We start from the raw sequence: 21,511 nt of genomic DNA on the forward strand, positions 1-21,511 counted from the left end.
ATAGGACGGTAGCTGCTAGGGTCGGTCTCATCGTAGCCCTTGTATACCGGGATAACTTTTGCATGTTTTAGCTTGGAAGGATATTTTCCACTTTGGACAGAGAGGTTGATAGGCTCAGCTAGTGGTGAAGCAAGTATGCTCTTTGCACATTTCAAAACACGAATAGGGCATGAATATAGTCCATAAGCCTTGTTTAATGGTAAAAGCGAGATTTCTAGTTCGGTATCTGATGAAATGACTGGTTCAAAGAAAAAGGAAGTGGTGAAATTGATATTTGTTAAGTATTCGTTATAGTGATAATTACTTTCTTGTACATTTGCCGCTAGCTTTTGGCCAACCGGAGAAAAGAAATCGTTTAGTACGTTCGGCAATTCTGCTGGGTTACCCGTCATACCATTCCCGTTTAGTCGTTTAAGGCCAACAATGGGTTTTGTTGGCCTTAAACGACTAAATTGGCGCTGTTTACGGATTTCATCGAAATTGGTCTCGACCACTTAATGCCGGTTAAACATGTCAGACTTCACCTGAATGATGCCCCGTGGGTTACTGAGCGGTTCAAGAACCTCATTAAGCTCCGTCAACACGCCTTCCACAATGGCGACATGGATCAATACCGGCGATATCGAAATGACGTCAACCGCACGCGTAAGTCACTTCGCAGTAAATACTATGCAAGAAAAGTGAATAATTTAAAGAACATCAAGCCCTCGCAGTGGTGGAGCGCAGTTAAACGAATCGCCGGTATGAATCCTGCGTCATCTTCTGAAAGTCTTCATTCTAACCTTCAGCGCGGGGACAGTTTCGATCGCCTAAGTGACGTTGAACTAGCTAACGCCATCAACGCTGTGTTCTTAGAACCCATGAAGCATTACCAACCCCTATACGCTGTCCCTACTGTGGTGGAGGACTCCGATATGCCTTTAATTACGGAAATTGATGTCCTACACGCTCTAATCAATCTAAACCCGAGGAAGGCAGCTGGACCTGACGACATCGGTAACTGGCTTTAGAGGGAATATGCAGTGATTCTCGCACAGCCTATTACATCTATACTAACCGCGAACTTTAGAGAACAAAGGCTTCCCGCCTCTTGGAAGCTTGCGGACGTGGTGCCTCTCCCTAAGCAAAAACCCGTGGTTGATGCTACTAAGCATCTGCGTCCTATCTCCTTGACGCCCGCTATCTCTAAGGTTGCGGAAGATTTTGTGGTACTCAGATACGTCAGTCCAGCGGTGTTGCAGATCATAGACCCTAACCAATCTACCATTATGGATGACATAGTGAAAGCATACCTTCCGGAGGCTTTCCTATTTATCTACGTTATTAATCCTTCCAACGCCGGTGGAATACAGCGAGACAGGGTAAGATACATACTATCATGAACGTAATTTAGCTCTAACAAGCCAAAAATGAGGTGATAGTGAGGCTCAATTAGTGGGCGCGTGAACCCGTTGGGCATTGTTCGAGGATCTCAATGGGATTAATCCCCCCCCGCCCCATTAAGACCCTCTTGTTAAAACTTCTCCAGGAAAATTGTCTACGATTTGAAGTATCTGTTTGTTTGAGGGCGCATGAAAACCCTTCAAATTTCGAATCGACCCAGAGAGAGGAGACGAAAATTTTAGGGTTCAGCAAGATATGTTGACTGGATTAATAATTCTGATGGGCGATGTAAAGATTGACGAGAACGAGAGACAGACAGACAGACAGAGACAGAGACAGAGAAAGAGAAAGAGAAAGAGACAGAGACATACAGAGAGACAGAGACAGAGACAGAGACAGAGATAAAGACAGACAGACAGAGACAGAGACAGAGACAGAGAAAGAGACAGAGACAGAGACATACAGAGAGACAAAGACATACAGAGAGACAGAGACATACAGAGAGACAGAGACAGAGAAAGAGACAGAGACAGAGAAAGAGAAAGAGAAAGAGACAGAGACAGACACAGAGACAGAGACAGAGGCAGAGACAGAGAAAGAGACAGACAGAGACAGAGACAGAGACAGACAGACAGACAGAGACAGAGACAGATACAGACAGACAGAAAGAGACAGAGACAGAGACAGATAGACAGACAGACAGACAGAGACAGAGACAGAGACAAAGACAAAGACAGACAGACAGAGACAGAGACAAAGACAGACAGACAGAGACAGAGACAAACTGACAGACAGAGACAGAGACAGAGACAGAGAAAGGGACAGAGACAGAGGCAGAGACAGACAGACAGACAGACAGAGACAGAGACAGAGACAGAGACAAACTGACAGACAGAGACAGAGACAGAGGGGGTGGTTACGTCAGATATAAAATTAAATGTGTGTACAAGATCATAACTACATTGATTAACAGACCCACGCTAACAAGAACTAGGAAGGTTTTTATTCTTCATTGGAGAGACACTTCCATTTTCCTTTTTTTTATCTCGAAAAGCTAATCGAGCACGCTAGACAAGTGTCTCTTGACCAAAAAAGAGAAACCCCGTCGACTTGTGCTCTGTTCGTTTGTAACAAGTGGGACCAAGTACCAGCAGAAGAAGCTGATGGGATCAAGGACCACATAGTCAGAAAAATTAAACGCTGCTGGCCTTATGTAGATCCTGAATCTCAGATCATTTCCATGTCTTCAACCAGTGCCATTAAAGCCCAAACACGTGGAATTATTACAGAAGAGTTTACTGCACTGATGAATGGAATTAAGTCCATGGTTTTAAAAAGTGTTGAGGCAAGACTGTGTATCCAGTGGAAGTAAGTGTTCATGAAGTCTGTAGACACATAGACACAATTAAAACCGCAAGAATCGCCTTCACCTCTTGACACGTCTTAAATGCGGTATAACTGATTGACAAGTAAAATAGACTAATAACTGGTCACCGAAATGAAGTTGGCTATGTGAGGGTGGATATTTACCAAGCCGAAAAAATGAGACAATACAGCGTATATACATTACAATATTTTCGGGAGTGTAAAACCCATGAATAGCTCGGAGGTGAATAGCCAAGGATATTCGGAGTTAAAGAGCCCAATCAGAGTGCTTCTTCACGCTATCCATTGTTTCAGTCCTTATCAAAGTGAGGTAATCTATTTTCCATTTTTAAGGTGGCTCTACTACCTTCTTTCACGTGTGGTGTTTCACACGAAAGCGTTCATTAGTAATTCGTCCAAAGATCGTCAGGAAGTTATTGACAGAATGATTTTGATAAATGAACGCCTCCATGGTATTGAGAAGAAGGAGAACTCAGTTAGAAAGGAGCTACAAGAGCACCTCAAAAACAAAACAGAAAGGGCTGTCACCTCTGTCCAAGTACCTTACGTCTTCAGATGATGTGCAGCGCTTCACTTGGTGGACGTCGTACGATACTCCACCAGCGATGGCGAGTTGGGAGGTGACCAAATTCTACATCTACGAAGCACTGTCGAAGCGACTTCAAGACTTCATTGCAGCATGGGAGGAACGTGAACATGTCTTTTCTGGCGCTCGTAGCTCTCTAATCCAGCACTTTCAACAGCGATACAGGTGTGTCGTGGGTCAACTTGAAAACCTGGAGAGCTTCGTCATAGCAGATGATGTGCCTGTTCTATCAAGTGACTCCTCGCCTTCAGAGAAATTTTCCGTGGCCAGCAAAGTAGTAATCGGGGTCACAAGTCCTATTTGGGTTCCAATTGGCGTTGTTGCTTTTGTACTAAGCGTTCCAGTTGTTGGGGTTGTGGCTATGAAAGAAAAGTTAGGAAACTGGAATAAGACAAGAAAGTACGAAAAAGACAAGTGTGGCTTCATGGCAAAAGCCTCTCTAGAATACCTGCTTGAAGCGGCTAAAGAACCGAATCTGAGCTCTTTAGTGGTGGAGCAGCTTACTGAGGCTCAAGTGTGCCTCGAGCAGGTTGTAGCTCGCATTCCCGAGCTTATCAAGGCTGACAGAATGTTGTGCCGAAAATTGACGGATGATAACAGCTCACAGAAAAAATTAGATTTCTACAGACCTTTGCATAATAGGAGTGTACATTTAAGGGACAAACTTGCCGTTTTCGGCATTCAAGAAGTATCCATCATGGACATCAGTTGCGACGATCTAGAATTGACAGACGATCAAATTTCACTTCCCGGTAGTGACACATTTACCACGATCCATCGAGGGGCGTTTAAGCAGCGAGGAAAAGATGAACCCGTGCAAGTGGCTGTGAAAGTGTGGAATGACGAACTGGAAAATTTTGATACAAGTGACTTTCTTTCTAAAAGAGAGACACTAAGGTTGGTTTTCTTATATTTTAGGATTGCATGATTTCGTATGGGATTGTTTTCCTTCTGGGTTTTTGTTTGTTTACTTATTTTTGCAGTAAATTGTGTGAACCCAGGGGTAACATGTAAAAATGTTGTGCGATCGTCCGGGTGAGTGTAGTCCAGAGAAGGACTGTTGTCGGTGATGGTCACCACCACCGACAACAGTCCTTCTCTGGACTGCACTCACCCGGACGATCGCACTACACTTTCACTTACTTGGTTTTATTGTCTTTCTCACTTTTTTGTTTTGCCTATTTGTTTTACTAAAACTCTCGTGACCCAAGTGTTCCCTTCGTTGATAGTTGACACTTACAAAAAAAATAAAAAAAACAACGAAAAAAGGAAACAAAATGAAAACATTTCGCAACAAAATGAAATCATGGCATGGCAATAATCACAGAGACTGCTATTGTTTCAAAGACACTAGGCTAAAGATAACCCATGCTTCTAAATTTTTTAGGAAGCTTAATCATCCATTCATCGTTAAGTTCTATAGTGCTGTACTGATTAGGGAAGAAGATCGGTTGAAAGTAACACTCCTAATGGAACTCTGCAAGGAAAACTTGATGGGACGCATTTTCCAGAATCGGGACAATACGCCTAGTCTGTCTTTAACACCTGGAGCGGAGAGAGGTGTAATTTGATGGGCGAGAGACATCGCCAATACTCTCGAATTCATACACAGTCAGGGCATTGTTCACAGAGATTTCAAGTTGGAAAACATCATGGTAAGAAGGAAAACGGACACACTTTCAGCATTTAATTGTGGGCATTTTTGTATGAACTTGTCTCGGAGTTCGCGTAATCTTAGCTACAGCACCTTTGAATGACCTTGATTTGCTGAAACACTTGGAAAAATTTCATGTTTATATTTTTTTAGGGAAGGAAGAATCCTTACTTTCAAAATCAATGCTGAGTTTTAGATCTGGGTACGCCATAAAATCCACCTTTTGAAAAAAACAGACCAAATTTCTCCTATATCAGAGTCGCATATGATTAAAAACAGCCCCCCTAAATTCACGATAATAGCTCTGCAGTTATCTTAATCACCCATGGCTTGCTTTGAGTGCACCACAGGCTTAGTAGTAAAGAGGAACAAATGGAGTTTTTCAATAGGCGTTGAAGAGTCTTCTACTTCCGTATTTTTACATCCATATGCATTCTACCACTGCTGTCATATGAAAATGATGTCAGGGTCGCTAACATCAGCGTCTCTAAAGAAGCGAAGATGATCACAGTAACAACGGCGGAAACTTTTCACATTGCGCCTGAGATGATCAGAGCAGGCTTATACGGTTGCAAGGCCGATATCTACAGCTTTGGCATAATGCTCTGGAAGATGTGGTATGGCAAGAGAGCCCTTACAAATGTAGAGGGAGACGTGAGAGCGGTAAATGGTCGGAATGCTGAACAGAACAGACCAACGCAAGTTCAAGACAGGAAGAAACCCCTGTCTGGATGGCAAGATTTAATGCAGGCTTGCTGGGATGAAGAAGCAGACAAACGACCAGATGCCATAGGCTGTCATCGGAGGTTGACCATGCTCTACAAGGACACACTTCCTCCCATTTAAACTGTAATAAATGGAAGGGATCTCTGTGTTAGTGTTAAGTTTAAGAGGCGCTGCCTGTAAGGATCGAGCAAAGTTGGAAATTGGGCCAAAAATCACAACTTTCGAACCTTTGTCAGAATAAAGCCTTTGACATGCCTTATTGATTGGCACAATACGTTTTCTTTAATACTCAAAATTGTTATTTTAGGACGTATTCTTCTTTGAGCGGACATTAATGGCTGTGAAAACCGAAAAAAGCAAAATTTGAAAAATCGGTTTAAAATTTACAAAACTCTATGTAGCCGGTGAAACCTAATCCAGATCTTGACACGAATCTAAAGATATCAAAAATAGATATTCCATCGGTATCAGTAATGTTTTTGCTTAGGAAACGTATGTTAAAAAATGGCTCCTTTTTCCTTACACTTGTTCTATCAGGGACTGCGCCATAGTTCCCCGAAACTTTATCTAGAACAAGATGAATTTCGGAAAATTTGTTTATACTGCTTGAAAGTACTCATATTGGTGCAGTTTTAGTTATAAAAATTTTCGCGGGCAGTCATTTTGTGTTGTCAGTAGAACGACTCAATAATGCCTAAAATTCGAGATTTCACCAGACGCCATTTTGGGTGTGACGGAGAGGAGGACTGGTTACGAGTTTTATAATATCCAGTTACGGCGATGAAGACACTATAAAATAACAAAATCGGCTAAGTTTAATATTTTCAGGGGTCATATCTGATTTATGACTGGTTTTAGTCATTTTAAACGCGACAAGCCATGTAAGGATGATGTTGCAGCAATAAAAGAGTCTTTTTTAAACTTTTCAGCAACTTTCCCACAGTAGAACTCTCTCTTTGCTTACAAATACCCCATCATTTAAAATTTGTAGGTAAATACCCCACAACTGTTTTTCAAATTACATGTCATCGGGTAATACACAGTTTTTGTTCGGGGGGGGGGTTAGAAATAACTGGTGACTAGATCTTGATCCATGAGAAAAGCACAACAAATTTGGTTCCAGAGTAAGAGCTTTTGGTCCTGTATTATAACCTAGCTAGAACCAACCCGCCCCCTCCCTCAGTCCGTAAGGCGAGGGAGTCACATTTGATAGATAAGGCCATGACTCTCGAACGTAATGGCCCAAAACCGCCGTGATGAGTTATTGTAAACTATATCCTTATTACGTATATGCGAACGATCCTTCGCAGTAAAGCACTATTTGAGCAATATATCCTTATTAGTTTTTCTTTTCTTTTTTATGTTGTATGTTATTTCCGCCTCCCCCTTTTTAAAAAATTTTTTGCGACATCCTCTATCTATATAATATTGTAATTTCCATCATAAATTCAGTAACATCTGTGAACATAAAGAAGGCGTTTATGGCCAGCCGAAATATTGTTGTATAAAAAACAGTACACGTTGTCAATCAGTTTTACAGTAGTCTTTGGACATTTGGTTTTTTGCTTTTTTAGTTATATTTTAGCTGATTAGATATCTTTTCTAGAGATCCAGCGTCAACAATCAGCGAGATCTTTGTCCACGGTTTTTGCAGTAATTATAGTTACCAGAATTACTGCTTACAGAAGCACCTTTTCAAAAATTCAATAAGAGCAACAGAATAGACAGTCTTCTTCCGAGCTTTAACTTTAATGGAAAAGTGACAAACTATGGAAGGCATCTGAGTGATCTTGGGGCTTTCGATTTCTGACTCTATCATCAAGCACAGGTTTTTGCCAGAGAAACCCAAGGGATGAGTTATTTCCTGCCGTAAGACTTCCATCACATCCGAGTGGATAGCCGCCTGCTGTCTCGCAAATTCTTCAGCCTCATCATCGGAGTCGGTGGCATCTCTTCTCTTACATGCCATCCTAGAGAAGAATGAGGTGATTTATTGTAGACGTAGGAATTCCTTTACCGTGAAGATTCGCTTCCCGTTCTGATCTCTCAAACATCTCCTCTCCTCCGAGACGTCATCAGGGTTTGCTCTGATCCCCGTGGTCTCACCGTGTTTAAATTTGTCCTCCAAGTACCTCCTTTGCCTGGAATTAAACCGATGGCGTGGCATTGCGGACTCCCGACAAGCCCATCCCTCTGGCAGACAAGGGGAACCACTGTCTGTTTCTGTATCCGGCATCGTCACTTCAGGATGGCTCCTTCCAGCCTCAAGGCGCTCTGCGTAACTGATCTCCGCTCGGTCAATATGTGAGACACTCTCGACCCGACGGAATTGGTGTTTACCGTACAAGAGGTGCTGCTCCAGCCGTTCGTATGTCATGTTGGAATTGGTGTCATGTAATATGGGCATGGAAACAAGAGACTATCAGCTAGGTTGGCATTTGCTTGATGGGTCATTTCGGTGGTACACCCCTCCTTGAGTAGACTATCTATATGGATGTTGCCGGCTTTGGATATCTGGGTTTCACTGACACAAACTCTCCTTTCCCTGGCCTTTCAGATATCCACTCAAACTGGTTATCGTGTGTTATTCCTGAGAGAATAGTCAAAATAAGCAAGTTTTTCTTAATAAGGGTGTAATTTATGATACAGTGGCACGGGGTTATAGCCTTGTTAAATATTACCATGCATCCCCTTCGAGAAAAAATGGGAGAAGTGTGCGTGCTATGAAAGCAATATATTATAGCGGACTGAGATCCATTTTACCGCGAGCGCGAGTAATTTTCCTTCCCTACCACCTCTTGGTTGAACATACCGGAAAATGTCGTCCAGGGTCGGAAATTCCCTGCACCAATACCCTACGCCTGAAAGGCCTTTACACCCGCTGCCGTGATCTCGAAGTTGGACAAACTACTGATGCCCTCCCACTTGATACTCTTTGTTTTCATTGTGGTATTGGAAACAGGAACAACCGAAACTCGCACACCTACAATACCCTCATCAAACTCGATAGCCTTCTTAAGGCCAGCAGGTGTTGTGATGGAGTGACTTTGGTTAGTGTATTGCTTCACGTGCGTCTTGATTTGCGTTGCTTTCCTCTCGCATGGACCTTTACCACCGTGTGGATCACTGAAATCAATCCGGTAGAGATCCATGTTGGTTCTCTCTCGCAGTATTTTGCTGGCTAGAATGGTATTTGCGCAGTGATAATATCCTACGTTGTCTTGGTGGTAAACAGCTCTGGTTAACTCGAAGTGTTCCTGTTTTAAGGTCTTAAGTACATGCTCCATAATGGTTACTGCTGTAAATAAACTAGACTAAATTATGTGTACAAACGTCTACGCGTCCATGGACGCCTCATAATAGAGCCGAGAGGCCCAATACTGCACCCATCCACAAACCATTGCAATGCAGCTACCTTACCTTCGACAGTGTTGTCTAGAGGTTTAAGATATTACGCACATGTGGCTTGGCTGATGCTGTCATCAGGTGTAGATGTTGTGGGCTACATCTCCTCCCAGGACGACGAAGGCTGTAGTAGACTACTGTCATGGCTAAAGGCCAGACGCTCTAGATCTCTTGAAATCTTTTCTATCCCCTCTTCTTGAATAAATCCCGGGAAGCTTACCTCACTGGCTCTAGAAACGCCCTCAATGGCCTACATTAAAATGCAAACATAATGTAAACTACCATACAAGTGCTTGCAGACAATGGCATAACAAACCTCTTCTGTCTTCATTCGGCATTCTTTAAAAAGTTTGGATGTAGTTTTGTAGGCCCTTCTTTAGAAGTAAGCTATTACCCCTTATTTCTTTCCTAACTCTCTTGAAACGTGTAATGTTTTATACAAATAATTTTTACTATTTTTTTATTATTATTATTAGTACCATTATCAAAATCACTATCATTATAACTACTCTTTCACAAAATTGGCCAGGGCGATGCGCTTTCTCGCTTTTTTCTGTCTTCTCCCTTGATTTGCCCACGCCTAGCTTAAAGAGTGGGTACGAGTCTGCCACGTTACTAGCTTATCGCCACAAGAGGACACAATAGTTGCCAGGGGTTTTATAGGTGTTGTGGAGAGGAGAAAAAACGAAAAAAGAAGAGTCAGTCGGCTTAACAGCCATAAGGAATTCACTATAGTCGTTACAGTCACTATTTTTTCTCTCCTTTTGCGAATTATTTTGATGTGTTGCAATGCGTGTGTTCAGCTTTTCACGACACTGCCGACAGATCGCTTAAAGAAAGACAACAATCGAGAAGGACTTTATTAGTGAATACGGTAGTTTGTGCAACACGTTTGATGAAGAGAAATAATACAGTTGAATAACTGAGCCGATGGGTATAAGTGATCCAGTCCTGTTAAAGATTTCCTCTGACTGCTTCCTATTCATGATAGTGCGATCACCTGTGTGATTTTTTGAGCAGTGAGATGCGAACCCCTCCGGGACCTGCTAAATATCCTTATGTCCTCTCCATTTTATACCAAAGGTATCTCGATGCTTTGGACACACCATGAGGTCTACTTCAGCGGTTCTCGAATATACTCCTAATACAAATTTAAGTCGACCATGAACATCCTTTCAATGACAGATGTAAGGGATAGGAAAATTTCTTCACCTGCTCTCCGTAAAACCAACTCTTTTTCAGACATGTCCTCTCCACGTATTTTCAACATTTCTAAGTGTCCCGTAATTCCGCGGTGACAATCACTTAACCCTTGATATTGGTTAATTACAGTATCCTTCACAGTATTTCGACCGCACCCTGTACGAGATAGCTTTCCAGTCCCGCTTTTATTCAGTTTTTTCCCACTTTTATGAAAAGAGATGTCTGCAATTTAAGTTATCGTGAGTGTGGGAATGTTTGCAAGCGCCTCAAACTTTCGAGCACGTCTGGCGATCTTTTAGAAGATAAATCTTCGATGATGATTAGCGGGTGGACAGGAGAGTTTTTCGCAGTCCATGATTATGATGGCCTGAGTTTTGAACTGTCCTCCAGGAAAACAAGAGTTTCGAAAGAACATGATATTATGAATTAGTATCCGGTAAAGTGCGTCCCGGTAACGATATGAACAAGAAGAATCTAGATTATTTGATACACCTGTAACTAGTCAAGCGTGACACATCCCTTTTTGAATTAAAGCGCTAAACTTTGCGGGTACTTTCCCACGCATGCAAAGTGAGACAACCTTAAAAATCTGTCGAAAAAAACTGGAATTCGAATTTGAAGATTTCCCTCTAGACTAAGATGAGGCTAACACGCAGAAATGAAATTATATGCTAAGTGAAATTTCTTGAATGTAAATACTCTCACGTGACATGCAAACATCTTATCCCATACAGTATTTTACAGAGAATTTTCCAAGACAACTATAACGAGGCAAATGTTAAAGCTACATTCTTGACATACAATTTAATGCGGTAGACCAGACCCTCATACAACTACAGGCCAATCACAATCAATGATCGAAAAATTAATGAAAGTTTTTATTGGATTAAGGCAACGTTGCTCGTGTGTTTGACAAGATGCGAAGGTTTAGCTGCACCAGCGTAGGAAGAAACGCAGCGGATAAATCTATCAGACTTGACACACTAGCAGAGCAATAAAAACAATATACATACAGTATTGGTTACTGAGGCGGATCCAGGGGTAGCTCGGGCGGTTCGGTGGAACCCCCTAAATTGTTCCTCAAAATGATGGAAATCATGTTTCCGAAGACCTCGTTTTCAAAATCTCAGGGGGGAGCATGCCCTCGAACAATTCTCTGAACCCCCCTTGATTAAATCCTGGATCTGTCCCAAGGTTATGATACAAAAACACATTCAAAAACAAATAAACAAAGCAGTTTTTGTCAAATTGCATAGCTTATTACCAGCCTTTATATCTTCGTCACACCAACCCAAGCGACAGACGTTCAGAGAGCGTCTCCAAAAAAGTCGAATTCTGGGCACTTTTGAGGCGCGTTCCTGGAAACACACAAAGACTGCCCGCGGAACTTTTTATATCAAAAACTTCACCAGCATAAGGTGTTTCAAATGGTATAAAAACTGCTCAGTCCACTTCTCGAGATATACCTCGGGATATGCAGCATAGCCCATGACTGTACTAGTATTGTGAAAAAGAGAGTCGTCTTTCAACATGATTTTGTTAGAAAAAAAACATTATTGATCTAAACAATAAATAAATAGATGAAATTGATAGATCACTTTTAACAACTAAATTAAGTTTCATTGGCGACAAAGGTTTTGGAGATTTTTTACGGATTTTTCAAATATTGATTTTTTTCTCCCTTTTTAAGCAAAAAGTTCTCCCCTAAAAGTAAACACGTCGCAAAAGAAAAAATATTCAGTTTAAGACACAAAAAATTATGCCAATGAATCAGACATATGATAGACTTTATTCTGACAAAGTTTCAAAATTTCCGATTTCTGGGCCAATTTCCAACTTTGCTCCTTCATTACATTCAACGCCTCTTAAAATGTTAGTTTCCAGTCTGCATGATGATTTCTGTGGTTATATCAAAATTTTTATCTTCATATAGTCTACCATCATCCTTAGCCGAATCATGTTTAGAGGATCGAAGTTCAGCGGCGATAGACTGGAAGCAGTAGTAGTATACAATATTTAAAAGCGACTCTTTAAGACATTCTCAAAGCGCTTGCAGGACAAGCAAAGAGTACTGTAGGGCTTCATGAAAACAGCAATAGCAGTAATGATAATAGCCATATTTACAACATGAATATAATGAAAAAATTATAATAGCAAGGAGAACTTTAAAGTCTTCCTAAATTTATAGTAGACAAAAAAACGTTCCCCTCTCCCTATAATAATAGGCACCTTTAGTCTTATTAGCTTCTTGAAAAGGGCATACGGAGTTGAAAATGAAGATGCAGTGAGTAGGCATTCAAATAAACGTAGAAGTGGATTTTTTCCCCAAAAGATTTCAGTGTCTCGTTTAACACCAAGATACACAACAAGTGAAAACTAGAGACGAAACCCCTTTTCCCATTTTAATCAATTAAAAAAAATCTTGAAATTTTTTTGCCTATATTAGAGAGTAGCAAACTCAATTACTCGGGATCTAAACGTATTAAGGCAGACCTCATTGTTAAAAAGATTTGGTCACTTGCAAATGCAAAATATTTTGCTTGTGGTTGAAAAGATAAGCACTTCTTACAATTACAACAATTACAATTTATCACTTGTAGAGCGCTATTTACAATGACAGATCAACAGCGCTTTACAATCAATCCTAACCCGCCCATTCCACCCCAGGGGAGGACATCCATCACACAGTAATCTCGCGCGTGGGAAATTAACGTCTCCTACCCCTAACCCTGTAGGAGACGGGACCTCCATTTATTCGTCCCTATCCGAGAAGACTAGAATATCTAACCATTTCTTGATGTTACAGAAAGGTAGCATATTCTTCTCAATTATTTTTAAGACCTTGAGTGTTGGTCCGGCCGGGACTCGAACCCTCGACCTCCCGCACAACAGTCCAGCGCTCTATCCATTGAGCTAACCGGGTAGTATCACTCTTCCAAGTGATACTACAGTCCGAAATAAGTGCTTAAGCATTCCAAATTTTGAATTGGAAAGATCTCCTCGTTAAAAAATTAAGGTTCACAAAAGTTATCTCTTTAAAGGATAATGCCAAACGCGGTTTTGCCAAATAATGGTTAAAATTTATGTGGGTGATAGACTTGTTTATCACAATTAAATACCGCAGCCGAAATTCTACGCCACACCCGGTGGGTATAAGCGAACAGTTGGCATATTTGTCAGCATTCTCTTTGCGATCAGCGAGCGATTAACGTTGTTTGTACTAGGTGCAATCTGTAAAAAATTTTTTTCCTTCTATTTACCTCCCTATCATCGGGAACATCGCGTATGGTCTTAGGCAATAAAGACCCAGTTACCTCCAATTGAGTTGTTGAGTATTTATATAACCCTTTAATTCTTAAGATCTGATGGTTAATTCTCCCCTTTGGCTACTACAAATTTCCTTATAAGTTCAAGGTATAAGAATTTAGTGCGGGATCAAGATAACGACCCCTACCTGATAAGTCTGATTGTCTCATGACATGTATACTGGAGAATGCATGAATATCATTGAGAGAATTAAGTTACGTCAGTTCACTTTTAGGAGTTATGTGGCCAATGACCGGCCCCACATGTTCTCGTATGGATACACTAGAAACTTGAAACTCAAGAAGTTAGAGTTACCCAAGGCTGTTGCCTCGGGAAACTCTTACGCTTCTTTCGTGCTCTCCAAACTTCCCACGTGCTCCATAACTTGATAGTGCACGCTAAAGCATGAACCAATTGTTAATTAAACGGGAAACCTGGCGCTGGTGAGGCTATTCTATTTGCTACATAAGGGATTGCTATTGCTCCACAAAAGTCTACACTTGAAAAGTAAACACGTTGAAGGTGGTTGCGTAACAATGAGAGTTTCCTAAGATGGTGCTGCAGCTTCCTGATAGAGCTGATTTATCATCTTGTGACACTTTGCCGCATCCGGTCGATTATCAGGTTCTTTCTCCCAGCAATGCTGCATCAGATAGTGCAAACCAGTTGGAGGCCTCTTTGAGCCTTCGACATGCGCAGGTCTTGCCCCCTCAAGCACCTTGTCATAAAACTCCTTCACATCTCCTCCCACATCAAGAAGAGCTCTCTTACCGTACCACATCTCCCAGAGCATTATGCCGAAGCTGTACACGTCTGCTTTGTAATCGTACATACAGGACTTCATCACTTCCGGAGCGAGATACGTAGGAGTTCCCGCCATGGTACCCATGATAGCTTTGGCTTCTTTAGAAACACCGACATCGGCTACTTTGGCAACATTTTCTAGCGACAGCTGTGGGAAGATAAGACAATATCCATGTAAATTGATACAGCTTCAACACCGAAGTCCAAAGATTTCCCTCTTACAAGAACGCAAGGCAAAGCTTAAAAGAAAACAAGGCACCTGCATGCCTTAACGTGTGATGCGTTGTGGTTATCTACAATCAACCTTGGTTTTACTTGGAAAATAACCAATTTTATGCTGACTCTTTAAAGTACAGGAATTAAATCGAAAAATAAAGAAGAAAAAGACAAAGTCAAAAACAAGGAATATGATGTGCGGCTAGCCAGTAGTTCTAATTTTAAACTTACCAGTATATTTTCCAGCTTGAGATCTCTATGAACAATACCTTGTCCGTGAATGTATTCCAGAGCATCGGCAATGTCTTTTGCCCATCCGATCACATCTCTCGTAGCTGTAACAGATGATGATGGCTCACTAGGGATAATGCTTTTTTGCCGGAAAATGTGCCTCATCAAGTTTTGCTTACAGAGCTCCATCACCAGTATTGCTTTCAGCTGATCCCCTTCCTTATGTAGTGCTGCACCATAGAACCTCACAATAGTGGGATAATTTAGTTTCCTACACAAGGAAATACGTATGTGTAAAACAACCTACATGCATTTTTCGATACTAGGAGGGAGATTTTGATTCTCAGTCAAGAGCTTCTTTTGTTGGGAATTATTTTGCTAATTCTCATGATGTTAATATTTCATCCAGCGACGATGATGAAAGGAGCAATTAGATGCTTGTCACCCATAAGATACTTAAGGGTTTTTAAGCTAATGACCTGTTGGTAAAATGAATGGTGATAAGTTTAAATGTAGAAGTCATTGTTAATTACTATTTCGATGTGCCTTAAAATATATCTAGGTTCCCCGTGTTCTGAAATCGTCAGGAAAATATAATTTTACATAAGTCCTCTTATTACATTCTCCATTTTCTATTTGATGCCTCGCAACTAACCACCACGAGCTCCTTGAGCAGAAAAAAATGCCACGATTCGGAAAGTATCTCATCCGCGGTGAGCAAGAATATATTTAGCGCATTCATTTTTCAAGCAAAAAAAATCTAAAATTTCAAGATCCAGTGCACTGATAAAACCAACCTGAGTATCTGTTTCAGAAAGGAAGCCACTAGCTGTAGTATCGTTAAGCTCCTCGTTCCACACTTTCACAGCCACATTTACGAGTTTATCCTCTCCTCGTATCTTTAATTTTCCTCGATAAACAGCAGCGAACGCTCCACTTCCAAGAAGAGCACCGTCTTGCCACTCCAAATCGTTGCAACTGATGTCCATGGTGCGAACCTCTCTGATGCCAAACAGGGTCATCTCATCCCTTAATTGTACACTCTTATCGTGTAAAGGTTTGTAGGACTCCTCTATCTCTTTCTTAGAACGGCTTTCTTCGCTCAGTTGTTGACACAACATTTTGTCCCCCTCTATGAGCTGAGGTATCCGATCTAAGACCTGGTTAAGACAAACCTGAGCTTCCTTAAGCTGTTCCACCACTAATGACCTTAGATTTTGTTCTTCAGCTGCTTCCTTGAGATATTCTTGGGAAGCTTTTACCATGAAGCTGCACTTGTCTTTTTCGTATTTTCGCGTGCTATTCCAGTCTTCCAACTTCTCTTTAACGGCCCAGGCGCCGACTACCGGGACACTGACTACCAGGACAACTAGACCGACTGGAACCCAAATTGGGCTTGTGACCCCAATGAGGACTTTTTCTGCGACGCTAAAGTCATCAGATGCGAGAGGGCCACTTCCTGAGTTGGCAGCATCTCCAGCTAAGAGAGAACCCTCCAGCGTTTGAAGCTTACTCTCCACGTAGCGGAACCTCTTTTTAAAGTCTTCAATCAAAGAGGAACGAGCATCGGAAAAGACATGATTCTTTTCTTCCCATTCCTCGATCCTCTCTTGAAGTCGCCTCATCAGCGCCTTTTGGATGTAGTTCTTGGTCACCTCCCAGCTTTCTTCCGTCTTCGGAACATCGTCTAATGTACAAGAAGAAAACTTCTCCATAAATTCTGGAGACTCAAGATATCTAGACAGTGCATTCAGAGCAAGGTCTGTCTTGTCTTCGAGGTACGCCTTCAGCTCCTCGTTTACGGTACCTTGCTGACTTTCAATACTTTGAAGGCGGTCTGTGATCAACTTCATTTTCTCAGCCAATTTTTCATGATCTTCGAAAGAATTACGCATGAATGCTTTCGTGTGGTAGGCCATACGTGCAAGGAGGTAGTGAAGCCACCTAAGAATAAAGCTATAATTGTAATTGTCTGCCATTTTATTTCTCATGCGTATCACGATATCTATTTAATATGCATGCGTATCTTTCAGGGAGGTTTTATAATTTTAATATCAAATTAGAAACCACCGTCCTCTTTCAAATATCATCGCATTGTTCATGTTGACTATTTTTCTTCAGATAGTTCTAATCTTTGTGGCTGACATTGACTGTAAGCTTACATTGCCAGTTCCATTTTAAGCATGTCTAGGAAGGATACCTATTGGTAAGTACCTAATAAAGTCACAAAAATTCTAGTAGAACTTGTTCCCTACTGCTATTCAAAACTTCTGTTATTCTGATATGCAGCCACCGATTAATTATCCCGACTCCCTACATTTCTTTTGCACATTATATACTCGTGCTGGTAATCACATGATTTTGCATATTGTTGGAATTGAATGAGCCCGAGTATTATTTTAGAAACCAACAAAATTCTACAAGCTCGTAGGGTGGGTGCAATTTTTAGCCTTTGTGAGACATCTCTCGATGCTTACTTTTCCAAATTTCTACAAAAAAATGTGATTACTTATTAGCAACATAAATGACTTGTCATGTACATTGTTTGAAGATATTGTTATCAGAAGGAAATCAAGTTCTTAAACAACTATTTAGTCGTTGCGGATGTCAAGCAAGTTACCTCCATTGAATTTGAAGTCTTGCTTCAATACTTTTCATCACCATGGACTTGATACCATTCATGAGTTCACCAAACTCTTTCGTGACTACTCCAAGCTCCTGGGCTCTACAAGCTTCTTTTGCTGACATGTAAACAATTTGAGATTCTGGATCTAAATTAGGCCAGCACTGTGTGAGTTTACTTACGATGAAGTTCTTCACTTCATCAGTTTCTTCTGACGGCACCTGGTCCCACTTGTTGCAAACGAACAGAGCACAATTTGAGGAAGATTCCCTTTGTTTGTCAAGGGACACCTGTCTAGCGTGTTCAATGAGTTTTTCTACCTGGAGGCCAAAACACAGGAAAAGCTATAATTTCTGGAATATTATGCGTCACATAATCGCTGCGCAGTAGGTAATCATGTTCGTTAAGTTCAAAGTTCGGTTAGGGCAACAAATTAATGGCCTTACCCTGTCTTTTTGTATTCCACCGGCGTTTTCACTGTTGATGACGTAAATAAAAGCGAAAGCCTCTGGGAGATATGCTTTTACCATGTCATCCATGATGGCAGATTCACCGACTCCTGGGCTGTCAACTATAACAATATTTTCCTAAAAGATACGTAAAAGATGACATAGAACAACGTATGTTACAAAAACATTGGTCTTTGAGTATCGCTCTTCAGAGTGCATTTCGATTGATTGTCCGCGAAAAAAAAAGCCTAAAGTCAGTTACATCGGCCAATCAGAGCATAGGAAAAATATCACAACAACCAATGAGAAGCCACAGGAGAAAAGGCGAGTGATCAAGTTGCAATTAATTTCAGTCTTGAGTCTGAGTGATTTGGCGCGAATTTTCTGGACCAATCACAAAGCGAAGCAAAGCAAAGCGAAGAATTCCAGGTTTCTACCAGCATTACATTAAAAAGTGATGTAGTTTGTATGTTCGTTCGCTGTAATGATCATTCTGACACACAGAGCTAGATTTATCATTAGTATCGAATTTTACTTTGACTTTGAGAGGATTCTCATTAAGCCTGTTGAGCTTTGTTTCTGTTTAAGTGTTAATTTGCCGTTTTATATATTTTAATGGATCTAGAAAGGAATACATCAAAAGCGATGTGTGAAAATATTTAATTAAGACATCAACAATTCACAAACATATCGTTAATCAGTGCATGTGACGAAAGAATCAACCAAGATTGAGTAGAATCAGACATTCATGCATAGATCGATCTCGATTATTTTAAGAGATTACTCAAAGTGAACTTGCTTATTTCTTACCTTCAACAGATTGTGCGGCCAAAACAGCTCAATCTTTTCGTAATCTGTGCCCATCTCTCTGTTCTTCTTCAGGTGGACAAAAGACGAAATCTGTTGAAGGTAACTCTGCTGAGAGGCTTCAGATGGCTTGTCTAGTAGGACTGTCTTCGTAGTATTCCCAGATTCTTTGTTTTTATAGTACGCCACCAACTTTGGTATTTCACCATATCTTAGTTCAACGATGGTGGATGTGGTACTGAGAACTGAGTAAGGAAGAAGTTGCTCTCCGAGAATCAGATTTAACAGGGTGCTCTTTCCTGCACTTGTCTCGCCTGGTAATTGTAAACAAGTATATGTAGAGTGGGAACATAAAATTAACAACGCCAGGAATGTGTAGATTCCACAAAGGCTGTTTTCTGATTTAGTTTTCAAGGCTTGATCATTTTTTCGTACCTAGTACAAGTTAATAGCCTAACGAATAGCTCATGTTGCATTGGCAAAGTGACTAAATGAAGCCTTTTAGTCTGTTGGATGAGGAAGTTGGCGAAATTAACATTTAAAAGTAATGTCGAATGATTCATTTCTAACTAACCTGCAACGAGCACAATGTACTCTTTCTTCAATAGAACTTCTTTGTGGGAAGCAATTTTCTCCCAGAGGTTTCCGATATTTTTCTCCAAAAGGGCAAGAACATTTTCATGCTTCGTATCCAAACAAAGACTCGTGCGTTCGTAGAAATGGAGCAAGGTTGCTCGCTTTCTCTCATCTTCTTTCTTTGCCTCTGTCAACACTGAAAAGGCCTGATAAATGACACGTGGTAAATCAAAATCTGTGCATCAACATTTGCCTGCGTAAATTGAAGATTATTTCTCGGCCCAACTGTTTAGTGTTATCGCTTTATAGTCATTTTAGGAAATCTTTAAGAAATTATATGATTATACAAATAACTTTGACTATTGACTTGGAAAAAAAGCACGCCCTATTGCTAACACGCAATAACCAGCCTAATTTTGTAAAGAGATTCATAAGGCTGGTCTAAGCTCACAAACTTCGGCAGAGCAACCTTTTCTAGGATTGTATTTCCATTAAGTAATTCTCCAAATACTTATGTAAAAATGCATGTGTATGATTTATATATCAAAATTCACAAAGCAACCAAGTGGATAATCAGACATGGTTTGATGCTACTCTGCTTTAAAGATGTAATAAATGTAGCCGAAATCACAATTTATAGACCCAAACATTCGTAACCTTTACAACCATGATGTAACTTCTCAGTCACATTCAATGAATCTTTAAACAACAGTAGAATTAAACCATGTCTGCATGTATTATGTCAACAAAAGCAAAGTTGATGCTGAGCAGATGTTGCCAAGATCTTCCCGAAAGATTTATTCTCAGCAAAGGACTCCGATTCTTTGCTGACAATAGCAGAAAAAAATTGTGGCTTCCTTTTACCGTAGAAAGCATTAGTTTACCCCGGGCTTTAAGTCTGTTGACATTTATTTTTTACAAAAATTACATATGCAAGCTTTTCTAAGAAAATGTTTTCCCAAATGGTCCACGTGTTTCCGAACTTTATCCACAAAGCACAGAACTGGCCTAGAATAGACAGAACTGAAGCTGATTTAGCGAAAATTTATCAATCCACGATGTACTAAGACCGTATTTCTCTACTTGAATCCTCGAAGTTCGTTCGTTGTCCAACCAAGCTTACCAAATTAAGAACATCAATATGCATAATAGCCTCTGACCGTGGAAGCTCAACTTCGTAATTTCTTATTTAAAATCGTTTTACGGACAACAGTTGCTAGAATCGTTAATGAAAGTATCAATGCCGAGTAATTAGGGCTCTTGCAGTTAGCTCTGCGTGTTGTTACTTTTGAACTTAGTGAAACGTTTGGCGAGTGAATGCTACGATTTCCATCCATGAGAATTAGGTTTCTTCTAGTACTACTGATATCTGAGTTGCCATCACTGGATAGATCCACATGACATAAATCATAAACGATGGCTACATTTGCATCGAGAGAGCTGTTAAACAATTCGTGACTCAATTTCACTATGTGATCTGCATCTACCATTCACCAAAGGTCACCAGTCTAGATACTTCCGCCATTGTACTTAGAAATGTCGTTTATCAATTGAATTTGCAGGTAGGCGGCATACTTAAGAAACGAATTCTAGAATTCTCACCTCCTTTGCCGTCCAAGTTGACTTTTCCTCTGAAGACTGGAGTTTCTTTTTCACTTTTTCTTTCATTTCGTCCAACGTTTTCAGGCCCTTGGACGGAATTTTTAGCGACTCCATGATGCTTAACATGTCCGCGAGATCGTCGATCTTGTCAATATCTGGAGTTGCATTCATTATGCACACCTATAACTCGAACGCTTATGATCAAACTTTCGTTAATTCCAGGTTTGAAATTATTGAAAACTTCGAAAAGGAAATTAATAAGCCTCAAAAGCTGGACTTCATTTATCACAGTCCATTACACAGTAAGTAGTACACCGTCACGCATCCCTGCCGCTGACGACCATTGATTGGGGTTGTCTTATAGTCAAAACGTGATTAATCACGCAATCATTAGTAAATATCGAGGAGAATAAATCAAAACATATGTATGGGTACGAAGTTTTGTTGATTGCATACATTGCTAGTCCTTTTCAATGTTTGTCAAAGATAGAGAGAATATGCCAACAATTGCAAGTTGTCAAAAATTGTGGTTGAATTCATCGATATTTCAAACA

General features: G+C 40.6%; 3 protein-coding genes across 4 annotated transcripts; 2 read left to right on the forward strand and 1 right to left on the reverse strand.

Annotated features, from left to right (window-relative positions):
- Positions 1 to 3,337: 3,337 nt before the first annotated feature.
- On the forward strand, positions 3,338 to 5,283 carry LOC148727299 (uncharacterized). Its single transcript, XM_088727197.1, has 2 exons — positions 3,338 to 4,252; positions 4,743 to 5,283. Exons 1-2 carry the CDS (start codon positions 3,375 to 3,377, stop codon positions 4,924 to 4,926), a joined length of 1,062 nt encoding a protein of 353 aa, XP_088583323.1. The 5' UTR covers positions 3,338 to 3,374; the 3' UTR covers positions 4,927 to 5,283.
- A 227-nt stretch (positions 5,284 to 5,510) lies between these two features.
- On the forward strand, positions 5,511 to 5,855 carry LOC148727300 (dual specificity protein kinase shkA-like). The gene has a single exon (XM_088726463.1). The coding sequence runs from the start codon at positions 5,511 to 5,513 to the stop codon at positions 5,853 to 5,855; it is 345 nt and encodes a 114-aa protein (XP_088582589.1).
- A 6,258-nt stretch (positions 5,856 to 12,113) lies between these two features.
- On the reverse strand, positions 12,114 to 21,261 carry LOC148727301 (uncharacterized). 2 transcript variants are annotated; one of them, XM_088727189.1, is made up of 8 exons: positions 20,958 to 21,255; positions 19,354 to 19,561; positions 18,783 to 19,093; positions 17,970 to 18,110; positions 17,521 to 17,843; positions 15,710 to 16,844; positions 14,901 to 15,185; positions 12,114 to 14,601 (listed from the first exon to the last, which is right to left on the reverse strand). In XM_088727189.1, exons 1-8 carry the CDS (start codon positions 21,126 to 21,128, stop codon positions 14,197 to 14,199), a joined length of 2,979 nt encoding a protein of 992 aa, XP_088583315.1. In that variant the 5' UTR covers positions 21,129 to 21,255; the 3' UTR covers positions 12,114 to 14,196. The 2 variants fall into 2 exon arrangements, with proteins under 2 accessions (XP_088583315.1, XP_088583314.1); XM_088727188.1 differs by lacking the exon at positions 12,114 to 14,601 and having other exon boundaries at positions 14,972 to 15,171; positions 15,698 to 16,844; positions 20,958 to 21,261.
- Between the last annotated feature and the right edge of the window lie 250 nt (positions 21,262 to 21,511).

This window comes from Stylophora pistillata, chromosome 7 (assembly GCF_964205215.1).
Source record: "Stylophora pistillata chromosome 7, jaStyPist1.2, whole genome shotgun sequence".
In the NCBI taxonomy this organism is placed as follows: Eukaryota; Metazoa; Cnidaria; class Anthozoa; order Scleractinia; family Pocilloporidae; genus Stylophora; species Stylophora pistillata.

Bases quoted from the DNA above. Each gene is read 5' to 3' on its own strand.
- LOC148727299 (XM_088727197.1), top strand. From the start codon at position 3,375: ATGGCGAGTTGGGAGGTGACCAAATTCTACATCTACGAAGCACTGTCG. The intron at 4,253-4,742 runs GTTGGTTTTCTT...TAAATTTTTTAG, and splicing joins TCTAAAAGAGAGACACTAAG to GAAGCTTAATCATCCATTCA.
- LOC148727300 (XM_088726463.1), top strand. From the start codon at position 5,511: ATGATCACAGTAACAACGGCGGAAACTTTTCACATTGCGCCTGAGATG.
- LOC148727301 (XM_088727189.1), bottom strand. From the start codon at position 21,128: ATGAATGCAACTCCAGATATTGACAAGATCGACGATCTCGCGGACATG. The intron at 19,562-20,957 runs GTGAGAATTCTA...GTCATTTATCAG, and splicing joins CAACTTGGACGGCAAAGGAG to GCCTTTTCAGTGTTGACAGA. The intron at 16,845-17,520 runs GTAACTTGCTTG...CTTTATTCTTAG, and splicing joins AGACTTCAAATTCAATGGAG to GTGGCTTCACTACCTCCTTG.